Genomic DNA, 21,521 nt, shown 5'->3' on the forward strand with positions numbered 1-21,521 from the left:
CTTTTCTGAACTCTGTAAGTATCTGTTAGTAGGGAGATAACAGTGGGGAAAAGCTATTAATTCAAAGTCCTGCTGATAAGCTTCTCTTAGGCATCCATTTGACCACTGTGGGCACCATTGGATCCTTCATACAATAGAAGTATAGCATTATAATTCTACTTTTATTGCCATGATCCCATGCTATGGAATCTGGGCTTTGTAATTTGGTGAGGCACTAGTGCGCTCTGGGTGGGAATTCTAAATGCCCCTTGTAAACTGCCAATCTCAAAATTCCACACCAAGGAGCCATGATAGCTGAAGTGAAACAATAGCACCATAATTTAGTGTGATGGGCCCCATGATGCTGGACTAGATGCATTCCAGCATGAGTGAATGCAAAAGCACTTTGAGATCTTGCATATGCATATTTCCAAACTACTGAAAATCTTCTTTATTGGCCCCAGGCCCCAATTCTTCCATGGGGGGAGCAATGACAAGGGGTTGGACAACAGAGCTGTGTGGGCTGTACAGTCTGTCCTCATTCTCTAATCTGACCTGCTGACCTATGGTAATGGAGGAATGCCGTCGCATTCAAGTAAGAGCCAGCTGTCAGTCCAGCCAGTGTCAGTGTAGTATGGAGAGAGATGCCATCTTATCCTTTTTCTCAGGAAGTGAAATGTATTAGGCCAACCCTGATCCCTGGCCATCCAGCACTCTTGTATATGTAAGGCACTCATGTTTGGCACCTTCATGTATGTTTCAGGACCACACTACACAGGAGAACCTGAGTGAAAAAATCAAGGAGGCAGAAATTACCAGCAGCAACGAGAAAACACAGGAGAGACCCTCATCAGATGCAATGCTCCGTCTACTGCAAAATGCATTTCGGGCCCAGATGGCTGGCAGTCATGTAACAAAGAAGATACTTAATAGAAACTCCAATATTCCATATGAACATTTCCAACAAGCTCTCGAGAAACTAAACCGAGCCTCCCAGCTGAAAGACTCAGAAGAGTCTTTGTATAGTGACTATGTTGATCTTTTTTACAATTCCAAACCCTACAAGCATAGAGATGACAGACTACTGCAAGCCTTGGTTGATATTCTGAATGATGAAGATTAAAAAGATACAGAGAAAAGCACTAGGTTGGAAATATTCACCCGCTTCATCTCCATAATACTCCTCATTTCAGATTAAGTCCTGCTTATTCTGGCAGTTTGCATGAACACAGCTTTCATTGCATTATATTTATGAATGACCTAAAAAAGAAAAAAATGCAGCTTGCTAGATGTGAGGTCATCAATCCTTTATTCAAAGCATTGATTAATCCTTTCAGAAGGGGCAACCTCGTTCAAGAATAAAACACAGTAAAACCATGATCTTTACAAAACATTCAAGATTCAATGTAGAAATATTTTTTCCATTAACCCACAAATATAGACATGATTTTTGGTGAGACTCATCCCAAAATTTAATGCTTTCAGAAACATCCATGGAGTACTTGTCTGTTTTTGCCAGGCAACAGTGCACATCTCACAGTGTTTTTTCCCCAGTTTTGGAAGCTAGATAGGGATATCCATACCTTAGTAATAGAAAAACATAGGAAAGATAATTAAAGATGGCTTGTTGAAAGCCCAGTCCAGGTCCAAAATACTCATTCTGTTGAGTTCAGGAGGACCTTACTTGAGATCAGAGGAGACCAAAGCTACAGCAATTTGCAGACGAAATAATGAGCGAACAGCTTTCACAATTTTGTGTGTGTGTGTGTGTTTTTACAATGCAACCTGTGCATGATTACTCAATGGGTTTTACACCAAGATGATTTCATTGGAGCTTACTCTCAGTTGAATAGAGTTGCCGTGAAATACAAGACAGGGCTCTTTTGTCTTTATTGGCTGTGTAGAAGAGGAAGAGTTATTTTTAGGACCATCAGTCATGCTGGCTGGGGATTCCTGTAGTCTTCCAAGCTCTTCAATCCTATGCCAGTACATAGGGAATGGAACTGGTTCCCAATGGAAGATCACCAGCTTTGCCCTTTTAGTGGTATGAGAGGAAACCTAATGCTCAGACTGGTATTAAATTTGATAATTTTACAAAATTGCAAACTATGTACATACATTTCAAACAGTACGTCAGTAAGAAAAAATACTAAATGAAACAAACAAACAAAAAAAACCCTCAATATAAATTCTTAAATAATGAATTTGATTCAGTTGGCACTATTTTCATGCCTCTCCCTGTGAATGACACAGAGACACAGTTTTGTCAACATTCAGCTACCAGACTGATGAGCTTTTTAGAAGTCAGTGAGAAAACCAAGAATTTGTTTTAAATGAAAAGAAAAGAAATGGGAAATGTCATTTTCAAAAAACAAAAAAAGATACTATGACTGGGTTAGCTGCTAAATTAGGCATGGCAGCGCCTGCAGGGAATGCACCTTAGTTTGAACTCTGTTCTAAAATGAAAGCGGTAAGACAGCCAAAAAGATGACATAAAAAAAGAAACAGTGAAACAAAATGAGGGCATGGAGCTGGCAAGGTTAATGAAGAAGAAAGTAAGAGGATGGGAGAGAAAACACAGTGTGCATAGAAAGCTAAGGTAGAAAACATCCTATTCATAATTTCAACCTGCCAAAGGAAGCAACAAATCACCAAGGACGATTCAAAATAAAATTTAAACATCTTCAAATCTTTAAAGTTTTTCAAAAGTTTAAATCTTTTTCCCCACGGGGACATCTTTGTAGATGGCCAGGGGTGGAAATGATGCATTCCTTGCGGTGTTTTTGAACGGCAACTCCCAGTATTCCTCACTATTATCTAAGCTGGCTAGGGCTGCTGGTGGTTACAGTCCAATAACATCTAGAAGACCACATGATTCTTACCCTACCCCTGTTTTAAATTCTCTTCTGTTGAAGATACATCTCTCAAATGAGAATTCATTGTTATCTTAATTTACGCATTGTTGAGTGAATGAATGTAATTAAATTAAGCAAACGAAAAGCTAACAGTAGGTTAGTAGAATAAATAGTGATGGTAAATTCCAATCTTTCTCTCTCACACAATTTCTTTGTTTCTGTCTAATCAATATAATCCTAATTTCATACCAAACTATAGTCCAATTGTTATGTTGTTTGTTGTTAATTGCCATCAAATCAGCCTTGATGTATAGTGATGCTATGAATGAGAAACCTCTAAGACACTCTGCTGTCAATAGCCCTGCTCAGAGTCTGCCAATTCAGGGCTCTGGCTTCCTTGATTGAATCTGTCCACCAGTAAATGTGGTCTTCCTCATTTCCTACTGCCTCCTGCTTTACTAAGCATTATCATCTTTTCTGATGATATGGCTAAAGTATGATAACCTCAATTTGATCGTTTTGGCTTCTACAAAGAGTTCAGGCTTGATATGCGCTACCTACAATCCATTTCCTTGGGGTGGGGGGTTAGTAGTCTGTGACATTCATACAACTTTCCTCCAGCATCACATTTCAATTGGGTTTATTCTCTCCTTGTCAGCTTTCTTCATTGTCCAGCTTACACAACCATGAATAGAAATTGGAAATACAATGGCATGGACAATCCTGATTTTGTTATTCAATGATATGTCCTTATACTTGAGTATCTTATCCTGCTCTTTCCTAGCTGCCTTCCCGAGGTCAAGTCTTTTTTCTTCTTCTTATCACTAGTTGCTGCAGATGTCTTCATCATATACTTTAAAGTTACATAAATCATCTGTGGTCATTATTTTTGTTTTCATAATATAGGTTTTGACAATGGTTTTAGTTGAACATTCTTCAATTCCAACTGCATGTAGGCCCTAAACTTTAAAGACCCAGGAAGTTCAGTGATAAAATGGCCTAAACTAGTGGAAGGAATGATTGAACAAAAGCAAATAACAGTGTTCTCCCTCAGTTCTCAGAACCTGGGCACAATATTATGTACATCATAACGTTTTTAGTCCTAATCGCTATCTCATGTAGATCACTGTACAGAATGCTTTCTTGAAAAAAATAGCAGAAAGCATAACTGTCCATTGCTTATTATCATTTCACACTTTAATAACAGCTGCATCAATGGCCAGTACCTGATCGTTGTATTCAGGCTAACTCTTTATAATATGTGGTTTTGCTTTTTATTTTTTCTTTAAGATCTTAAGATCATTGCCTATAATGCAACTTAAAGAACCAACAAAATCTATATTTAAATTAAACTGATAACAGCTTGTGCTGCTTGAATGTTTCCAACCTAGAATGCACTGTACAGATTAAATTATTTTTGTTAGTCTTTTCCTGGTGCCAGTATGTGTTTTGTGAAAATGAAAGATACAAATGTTTTATCTCAAAGAAACTAAACATTATATTTTCTTTACAGGTATTTATAACATATTAAAGATTTTATCAGATGCAATTTAAAAAGAATAAATGATGACAAACTTTTAAAATAATAAATTATAACAAACAATTTTTTTATTTGAGCAAAACAAATTTTGTCCAATAAAGTATTTTTGATGGCATGTTGTAATGACAGCAGCCACGTGTATGTGATGTGATGTGATGTTAAAAGTTACATTTGTTTTATCGTAGCAAATGCATAATACAGCATAATGTGTTAGCAGAGCCCAGAGTGTGTGGTCTTAACATTTGTAAAAACAAACAAAACAAAAACATGACACATAGTGATATCATTTAAAATGAATCTGTTGGGAAATAATAGGTACAATGGTTTAATTTGACTGCACAAAGACATTGCAGGGCTGGCTAAATGGAGTGGAGAAATTATTATTATTATTATTATTATTATTATTATTAACCTTTATTTATAAAGCGCTGTAAATTTACACAGCGCTGTACATACAATCTTTTTAATTGGACGGTTCCCTGCCTTCAGGCTTACAATCTAAAAAGACATGACACAAAAGGAGAAGCGAGTGGTGGAGGGGAAGGGGATGAGGTCCAGCAGTTCCTCTCTACCTCCAAGGCCTGGACCAAGGCAGGTGGACTGGAGGGAGGGCTTAGCTTCATAATGGATGGTTAATCTTCTACCAGGGAGGCCTGTTGGAGTTAGCCTGCCTCACTAGTAGGATAATACATATAAAATACATAGCAATACAGGAAATGATTCAATAAAACAGGCAACAAAAGAACATCAAATAGCAAGTGACAGTTATGCAATGCCTGGGAAAGCTTCTCTGAACAGGATGGTCTTCAACACCGTTTTGAAGCTGGTTAAAGAAGTGATGTTCGTGGGGGAAGAAGATTCCAGGAGTGAGGGGCAGCAAGTGAAAAGGGGCGAATCTGAGATGGGGCAGAGGAAATCTTGGGCTGGGACAGCAGACCTTGACTACCAGAACGGAGGGCCCGAGTGGGAAGGTGAGGAGAAAGAAGGTCTGATAAGTAAGGAGGGGCCAGCCCATGGAAGGCTTTAAACGTGGACAGCAGGAGCTTATACTGAATGCAGAAAGGGAGGGGAGCCAGTGAAGGGATGCCAACACAGGAGAGATGTGGTCAGAGCGGTGGGTGGAAGTGATAATGAGTGCAGCTGAGTGCTGGACAGAAATTAAAGGATGGAGGTGAGAAAGAGGAAGCCCAGCCAGGAGGACGTTGCAGTAATCAAGTCGTGAGATCACTAGGGCATGGACCAGGATCTTGGCAGTAGAGGCAGAGAGAAATGGTCGGATTTTGGCAATATTGTATAAAGAGAATCTACAAGCCTTGGCTGTGGTCTGGATCTGAGGGATACACGACAGAGAAGAGTCAAAGATAAAACCAAGACTGCAGGCTTGCTGGACTGGTTGAATAGAAATGTTGTCCACAGAGACAGAAAAGGAGTGTTGAAGGGTGGACTTAGGAGGAAAGACAAGAAGCTCCGTCTTGGACATGTTGAGCTTCAAACGCTGATGGCGCATCCACTGCGAGACAGCTGTGAGGCAAGACGAAACTTGCTGTTCAAGCCTTGGAGAAAGGTCGGGGGTGGAAAGATACAACTGGGTGTCATCGGTATATAGATGGTAGGAAAAGCCAAAAGAGCTAATGAGTTTTCCTAAGGACAGTGTGTAGAGAGAAAACAGAAGGGGACCCAGAACAGAGCCTTGGGGAACTCCAACAGATAAGGGAACAGGAGAAGAAATCTGGCCCCCTGCAACCACTGCAAAAGATCTGCCAGACAAGTAAGATCTAAACCAGTCGAAAACAGAGTCTGAGAACCCAAGGTCAGAAAGTATATCAACTAGAAGACAGTGATCAACAGTGTCAAAGGCTGCAGACAAATCGAGAAGGATGAGTACAGAGTAAAGGCCATTAGCCTTGGCCTGTAAAAGGTCATTCGAGATCTTAGTGAGAGCTGTCTCTGTAGAATGCCTTGGGCGGAAACCAGACTGAAAGGGATTGAGGATGGAGTTGGCTTCAAGAAACTCAAGACAGCGCGAATAGACAACCCATTCCAAAACCTTAGAAAGAAAGGGAAGAAGAGAAATCGGACGATAGCTAGACAAAGAGGAGGGGTCAAGGGAAGGTTTTTTCAGAATTGGGGAAATGAGAGCATGTTTGAAGTCTGAAGGGAAGGAGCCTGTAGAGCAGGGGTAGGCAACCTGTGGCCCGCGGGCCGGATCCGGCTCGCCAAGGCCTTCCCAGCGGCCCCTGAGCAGTCCTGCCACCGATTGCCGCCAATTTCCCCCGTTTTTTGCCGCCCCGGGCGCCATTTTGTTTTTCAAAATGGCGGTCGAAGTCTCGCGTGACCTCAGGATGTCAAAGGTCACACGAGATTTCGGCCGCCATTTTGAAAAACAAAATGGCAGCGCCCATGTAGGAGGCCTGGTGCAGCCCCTGGAGCACTCCAACAGGGCTCCAGGAGCTGCAGTAGGCCTGCAGCAGGCTCCACCTCGCTCTCCGCCCTCCTCCTCCTCCTCCCTAAGAGCAGGGAAAGGAGGAGGAGGAAGCAGAAGGAGTGCAGAGCCAGGGAGAAAGGGAGCCAGAGCGGCACCTGCAGCCACAGCAAGGCGAGAGGTCGGTTCATTGGGGGAGGGGGTTAGCTGGGTGTTCTTTCTGCAAACTTCCCTCTCAGCACCCTGTGGATTTTCTGGGTTGAAACTGTGTGCATGCTTGCTGCAGCTTATTTTCAGTTGTATTGTAGTAATTTCCTTGCTTGTAACTTTATTCTTAGTATTATTTATTATTATTACTACTTGCTCTGGGTGTTCTTTGTGCAAAATCCCCTCTCAATGAGAAAGAGCAGGAGGAGGAGAAAGAGGAGGAGGAGGAGGAGGAGTGTGACTTTCCAAAGTGCATTTCTGTGTATTTTTGGTGCATTTATTGCTGAAAGGTCTGCTGTAACAATGATAGTAGTGGAGGTGGTGGTGATGATGATGATGATGCTTCGGTGGAAGCTCCGCCCCGTAGGGTGGAAGCTCCACCCCTGGCATGTGGCTCCGCCCCTGGAGGGTGGAAGCCCCACCCCCGGCATGCAGCTCCACCCCTGGAGGGTGAAGCTCCACCCCCCGGCTTCGGCCCCCCAGTTGTCTGAGGGACAGCAACCTGGCTCCCGGCTCAAAAAGGTTGCCTACCCCTGCTGTAGAGAGAGAGAGATTGAAGATATGGAGAAGCGAGGGCAGAAAAGAGGGAGCTATAGAAATTAGAAGACGAGTAGGAATCGGATCAAGAGGACAGGTTGCAGGTTTGCAAGAGTTCAGAAGTGTAGAGAGTTCATCCAAAGAAGCAGGAGGAAACACGGAAAATTTTTTAGGCGAGGGTGATAGAAGATTATGTGCAGAAGAAGAATCAGGAGGGACTATCTCAGAGTGAATGGTGGTAATCTTTGACATGAAATAGTTGGCAAAGTCGTTAGGAGAGAATGATGAATATTATGGTTATTGTGTGCCTTTAAATCATTTCTGACATATGGTGACCCTAAGGCAATCCAATCATGGTGTTGTCTTGAAAGCATTTGTTGCAGGAGGGATTACCATTGTCTTGCTCTGAGGGTGAGAGTATGTGACCTGCTCAGGGTCACCTAGTGGGTTTCCATGGCCAAGTGAAACATGGAACCCTGGTCTCCCAGAATCCTAGTCCAACATTCAAACCACTACGTCACATTGGCTCTATTATTGTACATCTAATATTTTACAGCATTTTACAGTGGTGGCAGTTTCCAGTGCAATTATACCATTGCACACTGTTGAGACAAAATAACATCCTGAATCAGGATGTAGGTACAGTTAGGCTGTTGGTACACTAGTATGCAAGAAGAGGTGATACCACAGTAGTTATAACAGTAGTTGTGTGTACCATCCTAAACACATGTTTGGTGCTGCATGGAGTTAAAACAATTCATGGTTTAAACCATCTTAATTCAAAGTTTTTCACATAAAGGGAGTCATAAAACAAAGAAGGATCCCCTTCCCTTTTCTCTGTGATAGTGCTGTTCATCGTGGCATTCTCAAAGGGAGAGTCCATCCCCACTCCTCAACCCTGCTTGTGCCATTTTTAAAACTAATGTTCTTGTGGGGTGAGGGAAGGAGATGCTATTTAGTTAACGATACTTAACTAAACAAATCCAAAATCCACTAAAGAGTGGCTACCTTTATTGGCTAACCAAAATGCACAAAATTCATTCTGCAAGCTTTTGAAGCTCCACTGGCTTCTTCATCAGGCATAAGCTGTTTTAAAAAATCATACAGGAGAAGAAAAGTGATAATGTTAAAGTCACAGATATAAATTTTACATCAGATCTCATTTCTATTGTAGTTCAGTTGGGTTGGAGGGATCAAAATAATTGTTTTATTTTGCTGCATGGCCAAAACAGCATGTGTGTGGCTGAATAGGTTTCCATGATACTTAATTACCTGATCTAGAACCTCAGCCATAATTTAAGAGATATTATGTATAGGGAAAGAGAGAAGGGTAAAAAAGAGGAAAATAACAAAATTCAAGTACTAGTTTTAACAAGATATTTATTGTAATGACCAACTGTGAGCATTCAAGGAATGGCCTGGGGAGCTGGTTATGTTTAGCTTGGAGAAGAGACTGAGAGGTGCTATGAAAGTTGTATCTAAATATTTGGATGTCATGCAAAAGTTGGAGATAGCTTTTCTTTGCTGTTTGAGAGACCAAAACATGAATTCAAATGGATTCAAATTACAAGAAAATATATTCCAGCTAAACATTAACTAAAACTTGTTAACAGGTGATAAACCCAGTGGAATAGACTGCATTGGAGGGTAGTGAACCTTCTTTCATTGGAGATCTTTAAACAGAAGTTGGATGGGCATCTCTCAGGAGTGCTTAATTGTAGATTCCTGCATGGCAGAGGGTCAAACTAGATGATCCTTGCGATCCCTTCCAACTGTATGATTCCACAATTCTGTTTCTATTCCTAATAAATACATTTATGGATTGCCTTTCTGCCACTGTACTTGAGGTATTGGAACATTTAAGATAGTGGCATACAGTATAAAATACAAAAGGGAAAACAGGTGGGAAAGAAGGAGGAAACAAGCAAATTCATTCTAACATAAAATAATGGTATAAGAGCTGGAATTCACAATCACAGTTCCAAAGTTTAACCTAGAATTATGCAACTGTAGCTGATTTGTATTCATAATCCCTACATATTCGCAGATATGGCAAGAGTGTGGGGAATGTGTAGGGACCATAAAAGTTCCCCAATTCTGCCTTACCAGGCAGCAGCCACTACAAGCAACAGAAGTGTGTTCTGCTGCCAATCATGATCCAGCAGAGTGATGCTTCCACCTCCTTCCCAGGGATCTCCAGTGTGAGGAAGACTTGTGACAGGATCCTGCTTCTGATAGTCACACCAGAGATCACTGGTGGGAGGGGATGAAATGCCAGTCTGCTGCACCTCAGCCTACAGTACTCCATCACTTGCAGCAGTAGATTAAGCAGAATTGGAGTGGTGGGGCCTGGAGACACTATTTAGTTAAGTATACTTAACTAAGGTCTAAAACACACTGGAGAAATAATCTAGTTCCAGACCACTTTAACTGCCCTGTCCCAATGATAGGGAATTCTGGGAATTGTAGTTTTGTGAGGCATTTAGCCTTCTCTGTCTGAGAGATCTGATGCCACAATAAAGTAAAATTCCCAGGATTCCCTAGCACTGAGCCAGGGCAGTTAAAGCAGTCTCAAACTGGATTATTTCTGCAGTGTGTTTTGGACCTTAGTAGCTGCTCTAGAAACTCAGTCATAATTTAATAGATATGAGCTATAGTGAAGAAGAGGAAGAGGAAAATAATGAAATTCAGGTATCAGTTTTTACATGATGTTTGTTGTAATAACCAGTTGATGGTCTGTAATCAAGCAATGGCCATGTTGTAATGTGCTTTTCCTGCCCTTCCTGGGAGAAAAGATTCTATGATTCTATGAAATGGAAGTTGGTTCCTGGCCAACAGCACGGGCTACATTATCTTGTTTCTCCTTCAGATGTTATCAGGTGGATTTCCTGGTGATGGATAAATTTTATTTCTCTTTAAAATACTAGAGATGAGCATAAACTCTACAATGAAACAACTATGAGGAAAATAGCTCTTAAAGATTGTGGTGCTTCAACTATTTAGATATCTAAGAACATATAGAAGAGAGGGGATCTTAACTTGGTGTGATATTGGTGTCCAGCAACAAATGGATTTTCCCTCATTTTGCTTTGCAATGTTTTATTTAACAATGATTGTTACCAGAACATTTTCAATGATAAACATGCAATAATGCAGGCCTGGGTACATGATAAGGAAGTGCACTTAGAACTAAAGATTTGCAGGCTTATTAATGAAGTCCAGTGTTCCTTCATGGAATAAAGCAATAAATGCTCAACTAGTAATAAATCCATTGCCGTATGTCATTATAGGTAGTGAACCAGGGCAGAAGCCCTTCGTTTGAAGATCTATAATGGATGACACAGAAAATATTCTTGCCTAAAAAGAAGGGAATGTTCAATAATCTATATTTCAAACGCCAAGTCAAATAGTGTGGCAAAGAGGCATGAGAGTTGTAAGATAACAGATGGAAATATTGAAAGCAGTTAGTCTGTTGTCACTTTTGTTTTCTGATAAAACATTCTCAGTTGGGACTTGCTTCAAGTGCAAACACAGCATTTGCAACCATTAACCATAGTTAAGACTATAGATCCCTTCTCTAACTCCATTCTTTTCATGTGTAAAATCTCCTGGCTCTTTCACCAATAGTCTTAAAACTTTTAAAAAATTTATCACTACATTAAACGTAAGCAAGTTTCCCATCCACTCCATGATTTAAAGCTGGATCTAAAGCCCAGTTTGAGAGGAAACTGGTTAAGATAAACCATGGTAAAAGAAAATGCAACTATATCCTCATCCATGGTTAAGGCTGAATTATAGTTAAGGATCTTGGGGTAAGAGAGTTTGTTGGGAGGAAGCAGAGAGGAGCTGGGAAGGGGGAACAGGTAGGGTTAGTTAAGTTTAGCCATCAAAAGCATTCCTATGACACAACAAATGGCTTGTTGGAAATGCTGCCATGTCTTGAACACCCAGCTAGATGGTATGGACTGCTTCACTTCTTTTCTTTCTATGAGGTCATTCACACTCATGTTTTTGTACTGAGGAGATCCAGAGAGATTTGATGATTTACCACTACATATACCACGACTGAATCTCTCCATGGCTCTGAATGAAATCGAGAGTGAAAGCCCATGATTCAAAAGTACAGGGTTAAGTGAGGTTTTTGCCAGCCACCCCCCCCCCCAAAAAGTGTTATTTCCTAGTTTGAATGAGTCCTTTTTTCTTTCCATCTGTCTTTTTTCTTTTCTTTCTTTCTTTTTCGGTTTGTTTGGAAGGTATCAGTGAGGGAAGGGAAGCTGCCTGCCATGTGATGACACAATAAACCTACCACAAAGCTAATCTTTGTGCAATGGTGCACGATATAGAAGCATAATGCTTGTTCATAACAAGCCACATTTTCCAGTGAACCTTGGTTTGTTCTGTTATGTGACAGTGTCTCTACTCCACTGAATCTTGCAAGCCTTACAAAATATCTTGGGATGGACTGGGTTGCATTTTTGTTATTTACTAACTGTTCTTCCTTGCCTTCCCACTGAAGTTCTTTGTGAATGAAATTTTCAGGTGAATTGTGACCAGTTCTGTGGGTAGACTCAGGGGCATTCCAGGAACTATCTCAGGCTATATTCAAACTGCAGAAGTAATCCAGGTTGACACCACTTTAACTGCCATGGTTCAATGCTATGGAATTCTGGGATCTGTAGCTTGTTGTGACACTAGAGCTCTCTGACAGAGAAGGCTAAATGGTTCAGAAAATTATATTTCCCTGAATTCCACAGCATTGAGCTATGGCAGTTAATGTGGTGTCAAACTGGATTATTTCTGCAGTGCGGATGCAGCCTCAGATGTCTAACCTTAAACTATCTAGCATTAAAATATATGGACAGGCAGAAATATGCTTGGGAGAAGATTCACGGTGCAATGGCAAATTAATCTTCCCAGATAGATACAGAGGCAGAACTTACTGCCAGATTGGTGTGTAAGAAATGCACCTTGAATGGTGTTTGCTATAGAGAAAAATGTGGATACACACAATGTCTGACAGAATGGAACAAAAATGTTTCCTATTTACCTAGCTTTGTTGTGGGTGGGTGTGATGTTGAGGCTCTGAGACAGGTAGTTAATTACTGCATTGCATGTTGGATGCAAAAAGGCTGTTATTATGTCCATTCCATTTCCTTTTGACACCTATGATTTTCTAGGTCAGCCAAGGAATTGATCCAGTATTCCTAATTGCTTTTCACATTGCCAGAGCTGTTGTCAGTGAAACTCCTGGAAATAAAAGAATTGTGATAAAAGGCTGCCAGGCTACTTAGCTACTAAAATTAGAAGGTGAGCTCATTTTTCCAGCAAGAATGTTCCTAAATCTGGAAAACAACGAATTATAAAATTAAATATTAAGAGAGTTTTCCTGTTATGTGTTGGTCAGGACCCTTATTATTTAGGAGAGCCTACCAAAAGGATTTATCATCTTCCCTCAACAAGTGTGTTTTTTGAACATCTAATTTCTCATTATGTATCCAACAGAATAGTGCTAATCTCTTCAGATCATCTACCTCTTGTCATTTTTGAAAGCCAGAAGCTGCTCTTAGTCAAAGGTTATATCTCCAGAAACCATGTCAAAGCCCAAATGGAAGGGACTGGTGTGGCTGCTGGACAAACGAGAAAGGGATGTGATATCTTTTCTCACTCACCCAGCAGCAGTGCCAGGTGTCCCACCCCACTGAATGGCACACCCCTCTGGGATGTCACTTGGTGTCATCTGCACCCCCTGCAGCTTCTAGTGACATCACTGCTTTAATTTATAGTCCAAATGAAAGGACTTTTTCCAATGTCACATGCGGGGGGGGGGGGGGGGGAGGCATCCTACCTTTATAAAAAAAAGAAACTGGATGTTCCAAGGGCCATCTTTTGGGCCTTAAGCGATGCAGAACTATAGAGAACTATAATCTGTTCTAGAATGGAAAATATGAAATGGTCTTAACAAAGTACATCCCCATGGAGGCAGATTTGCACTTTACGGAGAGGCATTTAGTATTTTCTGTCAGAGACCTCTAGGTTCTCACCAAACTACAAGCCTCATGATTCCACAGGATGTACCCATAGCAGCTAAAGTGAAATTGTAGTCTTGTAACTGTGTAGTGTGAAAGGATCCCTGGTTGTGCATTCACTTGCACATTCTGGTGTGCATTCTGGTACGCAGCATTGCAATTCAACCAGAGTTTCCCAGTCTCATATTTTGAACACACTATCCCCTTTGGGAGATGCTGAAGTCTCAGTCTGTATCAGGATGATCTGAGGCACTCAAAATCTCACTTTTGAGACCAGTTGCCAGCTGTTTTTCCATCACGCTGAGCTCCAAGCATGAGTATTCATGTAGCCACCAGGCCATACATACCAAATGCCAGGTACATCTGTTGGAATTATGGTTGGTATGGTGCTGTTCTTCTTCATCTTCATCCCACCAGGCTGACACCAAGCAGCAGACTAATGTTTTCATCCTACAATGGTTGTCATTAGATCGTGAGATTTGCATGGGGTTTTAGGTTCCTGCGAGAGCATGGAGGTACACTGAGATCCTACAAGAGGCCCCTCTCTCATGAGACTTGAGATGGCCTGATATAGGTCTCAGAAAACTTGGCAAACTTTTATTCAACCCAAGGGTTGCATAATAAACCAATGTGTAACTCTACATACAGAGATTTGCATTACAGAACCCCAGTGTAGCATCTTAGCCATCTTCCTTCTCTTCTTCCTCCCTACTACAAGTACTATGCTGAGGAAACAAAGAAAAGATTCTTTATTAGTTAATCGCTATTTCTTTCCCATCTCATCCCTTCCTATAAGACTCATCCCATATATGGAGAAAAGGCAAATTGGAGCATTGGCAACATCCAGTCAGAGTGAGTCTGGCATCAGCCACTGGGAGCTTAGCCAAGAAAAAGTGGGGCCTACTTGCAGGAGCAAGTATAAATAGGTTGAATGAGGAGTGTGGAATTAGATAGGGAATCAGATAGGGACAGAGCTCTGCTTTGAGTTAGAAGTTTATTGGACCCTGAGGGGTTTTAATAGCCAAGGTGGCTGAGATCCACTGCTGAAAGGGGAAGCTGGAAGGGGTTTGAGTACTCAGGTTGGCCTAAAAAGAGGTCTAGTGATCAGGTCTGCGATCAGGCAGACCCAGCAACATCAGGGACTGCCTGAAGGAAGAGGCCCCTCCCTCCTTTAACTGTCACTGTGTATTTTGTATTGTATTCTATTGCAATTTTTACTGTACACCGCTATGATCATTGCGGAATAGCGGTCTATAAATAAAACATATTATTATTATTATTATTATTATTATTATTATTAGTGTGGAAATTGAATTGGTGTGGCTGGAAAAGTCTTAAAGTAGCAACAAAATTTTAAAGCTCCGAGCCAAGTCAAATGTCTTATGTGAAACTGTAGCTTAGAGACCACTTATAGAATATAATAACAGATACTGTAAATCTTTGTAACTATTTAAGCACATTAACATTGTATCAATTCTGAATAGCAACCAGAAGAGAGATACTGTAACCAACTATCATTTAAATAAAGTTTTCCTTTGTTTTTCTTCAGCGTGTGGTCATTTGAGGTATTTTAAGAAACTATAAGCCAAACACAATAATACTTTTATTGCTCAAAATAGTGAGTGCCCTGTCTTCCTACAAGTGGCCCAGAGGTAAAGGAAAAGTGTGGGAGTCACTCAAGCAAGGGATCCGAGTTCAAGGGTGGCAGCTAGGGAGGTAGCCATCATATTGGTGGCAGCAGTAGGATAAAAAGACACATTGTACTACCAACAAAGAAAAATAGTTGGGTGACTGAGACTCCCCATCACACTATCTCATTTTGTCTTCCTTCCTATAAGACTTACTATATTCTAAACAAAGAACAGATGGCTTAACAGGAGCTCTTGCGTTGCTCTCTTTTTTTATTACCACAGTTTGATGCATCTGGTCAAAAAGCAAACACTTGTAGATAGCCATTGCAGCTTGTCTCATCTTTTTACCAAGCCCACTACCTGAGGCTGTAAGAGTTGCACTAGCTCTTCAGCAAACAATACCTCACAGCCACGATTAACTTTTGTTTGCTCTCCAACTATGGAAAGATTAGTCATCTCCAGGCAAATATCAAGTTTCTGTTACTCAGAGCACCATCTGCTGTTCACAAATTTGTCAATCGCTTGCTCAATTAATTTTCTTCTTGACATCATCCTGTGAATTTGGCCATCTTGATTACCGACAATGAGCCTACCACTCTGTTTTCCTGAAAACGCCACCTATTTGAGCCAGAATGTTCCTTAATAATTGGGAATATTTCTTCATTCCTTAGAAGGCACTGCCACACGTAACTGGACAAGGTGATTTGTTGTGTGTCATCAAGTCTGAATAGGATTTATTCAGAGGAGGTTTGCCATTGCCTTCTCCTGAGGCTGAGAGCATATGACTTGCCCAAGATCACCCAATGGGTTTCATGGCCAAGCTGGAGCTTGAACCCTTGTCTCCAGAGTTGAAGTTCATTGCTCAAACCACAACACCACACTGGCTCTTCACCCAGGGTAGGCCCACTTAATCAGTGGAATTTACGAATGTGTTAATTTGCTATTCAACAGTTTGATTCAATAGCTTTACTTCTGCTGATAGTAGGTTTCAGGCTATAAAGTGAGCACGCACATGTGCATGCATGCGCGCACACACACTGCAACTATCCAAATTAATCCACTGCCATCTCACATTTATAGCTGCTTTTGGGATGTCCCATTTTCTCTCTCTTCTTCCCACTTTCCTCCTTTGTTCTTAGTGTTTGACACTTTATGTATCCCACTTAATGACATCACCAGGGCCCATCATTTGTGACTCTGAAATCTCAGGACTTCGGATTCTAGTAATCTGCCAAGTTTACTAGGTTAATTTTGATTTTTTGCCAGAGCAAACATGGGAATGAATAGTCCAGTTTTATGAAAATGGGAGAAATGGTTGACACTGCATGGCTGAAATGTAAGTAGATGATTTTAATTGTCTTTACATTTTTATTGTAAAAAATTTAAAGTATTTTATCTGTGAGCTGCTTTGGGACCCTTTCTGGGAGAAAGATGGCATAGGAATGAAACAAACAAATAAATAAATATTTTTGGGTCAGTATTTTATACTGTTGTAAGTATGGAAGCTGAAGGACATTCTGTGCAATGTGAACCATCTGCATTGAGTTCAATATTGCACAAACATAATTGTGTTGTCATTGTGGGCCTGTACAGACAGGCCAAGATAAAGCTGCTTTAGGTCACTTTGGAGGTATGCTGTTTAAATGACGCATGCAACTTAAGAGTCCAGAAGCTGCACCAAAGTTGCACTCCAGTCCTTAGGACTGGAGCGTGGCTTTGGGGCAGCTTCCGGCCTCTTAGGATGCACGCAGCATTTAAATATCATATCTTGAAAGTGAGACTCACATGGCCAAGGAACATCAGAGTATGGTTAAAATGGTAAAAGTTATTAATGAGGAAGAACATATGATCTAGAAGACACTGAAGCATTTTGCCTTTGCCTAAACCCATTGGGAAGGGCAAGAGTCTGCCCCCCTCCTCCCTGCTGAGTTAATTGTAAACTACTTCTACACTTTGAACTGAATTTGCAGCATCTGAAGTAATCTGCTGCTAAAAGGGGGAAGTGGAAGGAGGAGAAAGAAATTGGGACTTTTGAAAGCAGCTGAAAAAGTAGCACTGCGAAGACTTAATCAGGACTGTCCCTGCCAAATAAGAACAGTTGGAAGGTATGGATTTCTTTCTTTTTTTTTAAAAAAAAGTATCCATCTTTTTTTTGGGGGGGGGTGCATTATTTTCAAATGTGTATATTCTAAAAACTGCACATATTCCTTTGACACATCCACCTACTCCGTTGAGTAAAATATGTGTAAGTAATATTTTGAATGTCTTTAAAAAGTGTATTTTTCCTCAATTATATTCATATTTATATTTATACTGGATGTAGTGCATAGTCTTCTGGCATCACAAACTGCATTCAGCAAAGTCCTCACAATGGAATAGTTAAAGTGGACTCATCATGTCCCATAGCATATAGATGTCTCCTAGGAACTTTATCACATAGGGGAAATAGGGGATAATTGGAAAGTCAATGCAGTGTGATGCAATCATGCGGATTCACGTTATTGCGTGACAGCTTATCACATGTAATCGAAGTCAATGCTAGGTCAGTTCGAACCCAATCCAGGGCCAACTGAAAGATATGTAAATTCAGGGAAATACAGAATTTACAAATCCTGTTCCACTCCAAAGTTGCGTCCAATTCAAATTTGGAAGGTATGAAACACATATCTCGGTCACCCTTGGATTGCCTTCGAATCAGACTACAATTCCCATGCTCCTTTGCTGGCTGCAATTTTTCCCTCCCTCCCTCCCTCCGGGTGTGGGGGGCTTTTCTCTCAGCCTCTCTGAGTATTTCTGGAGCTGTTTTGGGAATGAAGCAGCCCTCTCTCCCCACAGAAACGCACACACACTGCCTCCTCTTCTCCCTCCTCCTCTCAGCCCTTTCTGGCTCTTTCCCTTTGCAAACTCATCCTCTCCAACTGGAGGGAATGGATTGGCTCTCTCTTTCTTTCTTGCGACCCTGACACAGGGTTTTCTTGGCAGGTTTATTCAGATGGGGTTTGCCATTGCCATTTTCTGAGGAGGCTGAGAGAGTGTGATTTGCATTAGGTCACCCAGTGGGATTCCATCCCTGCCTTCTACAGTCATAGTCTACTGCTCAAACCAAGTACAAAGTTGCTTTGGACTGATTTTGAATTGGTGAATTGCCTAAATAATGTGAAATAAAGGGTAATGAATGAACAAATAACATGAAACAAGGCAAAACTATGGGAACTGGAGGCAAGCCCCGCCGGAAGTGTAAAAAGGTGATGATCCGATTCTGCCCTCACTGTGCATGTGCAAGGATGCTAATTCGAATTCTAGACTACGAAGGGTACATACTCATGTGATAATTTCTTTTGCATTTGCACTACTTTGGCTTTGGGCTGGGCGCTGTGTTCTTCTGTGGTGTCATAGCTATCCACGTACTTGTGTTCATTTCTGAATTGGTCCTACTTTCTTTTCTTTCGAAATTGAGAGACATTCCTCCCATGTGATAACGTCCCTAGTAAGCTTGATGGACAAAGCTCCATCTAGTGGTTATTGTAAGAATTATTGTGTGTGTATGTGCCTGTCGACTTATGTCTTATGGCATTCCCACTAACTTCACCCTACATTGAATTCATGCACATTTCTATATGTAAAGTACCTCCCTTCAACAGGCATATTACTAGGTGAGGGAAACAGTTATTTCCCATTCTCTTATTTTCATTTGCAAGAAAAAACAAATTTGCTGAATGCTTGTGAATAATCAAAAGTCCCTTAAGCAAAGATACAAAGACTATGACACAGTCCTTCAGCATCTTGAAATGCTATATATTATGTGTTCTGGTGCAGTGCTGGACTAGGATTCTAGGAGACCAGGGTTCAAATCCCTACTCAGCCATGGAAGCCCACTGGGTGACCTTGGGCAAGTCACTCTGTCAGCCTCAGAAGAAGACAATGGCACCTCTGATCAAATCTTGCCAAGAAAACCTTGCAATGAGAATGTCATAAGTTGAATTTGAAACACATAACATCATCATGAACAACAATATGTTTCACTTGATCCTACTTCTATGTTAACATGCATAGACTTTTGCAAGCCATTCCTGTACATGTTTACTCTGAATGGAATTCCACAAGTATCTACATTTTAATTCAGCTTCTTTCATTTTATTTGTCATTTCTTTTTAGAAAATTACATAGGATGGATGTTAGAAACACAAGGACAGCAAGGAACACATGGCAACCATGGAAACTGTATGAAGATATGGAATGATACAAATCCTGATAAATATAAAAATGCAGTGTTAGGAATGTGTTCCAATAATTTGATCAGTAAAGTAACAAACTGAAGCTTAATTGAATGAAAAACTGTTTTCTGTGAACACAGAAGCAATGCACCAATTCCTCACCTAAGACAACATTTATTAATAGTACAGTGCTAATTATGTTTATTCAAAGGTTAAGCAACATTGAGCTCGAAGGAGCTTAACTCCCTAGAAAATCTGTTTTGGTTTGTGCTGTTAGAGACCTGAAGTGGAAACTGCTGCTTAAGAATTCATATTTCTCTATTTAGTACTGAGTCTTGCATATTGTACTACCAACTAGCACTAAGATGTGGATAGAACCACCAGTTTATTAAAAGAGTCCAGAATAGCTGTGAAAGCCTTGTCAGTTTAAGTTATTTCCATTCACTTTTCAGATAATTTTTCCAGAGCAGCTTCTCATGAAAATACGTAGCAACAACACATCATAAAAATGACATCCAAAATGTTTAAACATACTAACATTAAAACCAAGTATAAAGGAAAAAAGAAAAGCAAAAGCATGGTGAGAACACAGGCAGATTAGAACGCTGGCAACAGCCAAAGGAAGCTAAGCCAGGAAAAGTTGGGGGCTGCTTCCAGGAGTGAGTATAAATAGAGGGACAGAGCAGTGTTTGGAGTTACTTAAGAGAGTTTTATTTTACCCTGAGGGGTTTAGCAGCCAAGGAAGCTGAGGAAGACTGCTGTGAGGTGCCATTAGAAGAGGGTTTACGTACTCAAGATAGGGAGAGATGTTGATTGTACCCTGAGGGATTAAAGAGCCACTAGGACTAGGACAGGTTGTTGTGAGGGGGAGTTGGAAAGGGGTTTTAGGTAACCAAGGTAGGGACGAGGAAAGTTCTTAATTAAATTGTTGTGGTAATATCCTGCAGTAGATATAGTGCTTGGTGACTAGTGGAGTCACAGATAACCAGAAGGTTCTGTGAGAACTTAGATGGTAAAGGAATAGTTATAAGGCTATAAAGAAACAATTACAAAGATAAGCAAAAGAAATAGTTAAACCATGTAACTACTAAAGTATTTATACATCACATCCATCTTAAATGCCATCCACTGAGAAAGATACTGTATTCATCCTGATTTGTAAATAAAGTTCTTTTGTTTGTTGAACAAGCAGTTGTCTGAAGTGCTTAAAGAAACATGAAAGAGAAAAGTCTTTTAGGTTGGGGACACATCAGATAGTGGGTGTGTGGTTGTCAACAAGTAATTGGTGCCAAGATTGGGGGGGGGGGGTTGGATTTGAAGACCCAGAGGCTAGCATCTAGAGAGAGTTCTAGTGCAGGTGGCACTAGAGGTAAGAACCGAGTTTGAAAGTCACATCACAAATTAGGAGCCAAACTAGTGGGATAGTTGCCATCCCATGACGCATTGGTGGCAGAGGTAGGATTAAAAAGACCCATTGGACTGCCATTTGAGAAAAGTAGATGGGTGAGTGAGTCTCACCTTCACATATTGGTGGCAGCAGTGGGACACAGTGAAATGGAGTGAAAGGTTTTAAGAAATTTTGGCAATGCCACATTATCACTGTGACAAAAACACTCAGGGCTTCTCTACACTATGGATATACATTGGACCCCCCCCCCCCCCCGCCCTGGTCCTGGTGTGATCTGTTCAGATGACTCAAACTACTGCTTTAAGCTATTAATCTGGTTTAAAGGAAAAGGTAAGGTAAAGGTAGTCCCTTAACATGAAGGGGGCAGTGCTAATCATTTACTAAACCACAGAGACATGGCTGTCCGAGGACTGCTCTGGTGCTCATGTGGCCAGTATGACGGCACCAAACGCTGTTACCTTCCCATCAAAGTGGTAACTATTTATCTACTTCAATTTTGCATACTTCTCAACTGCTAGGTTATCAGAAACTGGGACTAGTGACAGGAGCTCATCCCATCATACAGCACTCAAGCCTTGAACTGCCAACCTCCCAATCTGCCAGTCGTCAGAATTGGAAATGATCTGTTCAAATGATGTATGGCCACATCTCAGCAAAACTACTGCTTTAACCTGCTAATCTGATTTAAGAGAACCCACAGTT

The 21,521-nt window shown here is 40.9% G+C and overlaps 1 protein-coding gene and 1 long non-coding RNA gene across 2 annotated transcripts in view; both read left to right on the forward strand.

Annotated features, from left to right (window-relative positions):
- The window catches only part of PCSK1 (proprotein convertase subtilisin/kexin type 1), a 57,615-nt gene extending 53,034 nt beyond the window's left edge, over positions 1-4,581 (forward strand). The window contains exon 14 of the mRNA XM_089492906.1: positions 743-4,581. Within this exon, the coding sequence (XP_089349032.1) occupies positions 743-1,102 (360 nt within the window). The 3' untranslated portion in view covers positions 1,103-4,581. The remainder of the gene's footprint in view (positions 1-742) is intronic.
- A 2,181-nt stretch (positions 4,582-6,762) lies between these two features.
- LOC149323831 (uncharacterized) lies at positions 6,763-20,401 on the forward strand. Its single transcript, XR_016280250.1, has 5 exons — positions 6,763-6,977; positions 12,718-12,847; positions 16,464-16,533; positions 17,168-17,302; positions 19,353-20,401. It is a non-coding gene; the product is annotated as an uncharacterized LOC149323831 (long non-coding RNA).
- The last annotated feature ends 1,120 nt before the right edge of the window (positions 20,402-21,521 follow it).

Source organism: Sceloporus occidentalis, unplaced genomic scaffold, assembly GCF_023333645.1.
Source record: "Sceloporus occidentalis isolate IW3139 unplaced genomic scaffold, rSceOcc1.0.p SCAF_1, whole genome shotgun sequence".
NCBI classification, from domain to species: domain Eukaryota; kingdom Metazoa; phylum Chordata; class Lepidosauria; order Squamata; family Phrynosomatidae; genus Sceloporus; species Sceloporus occidentalis.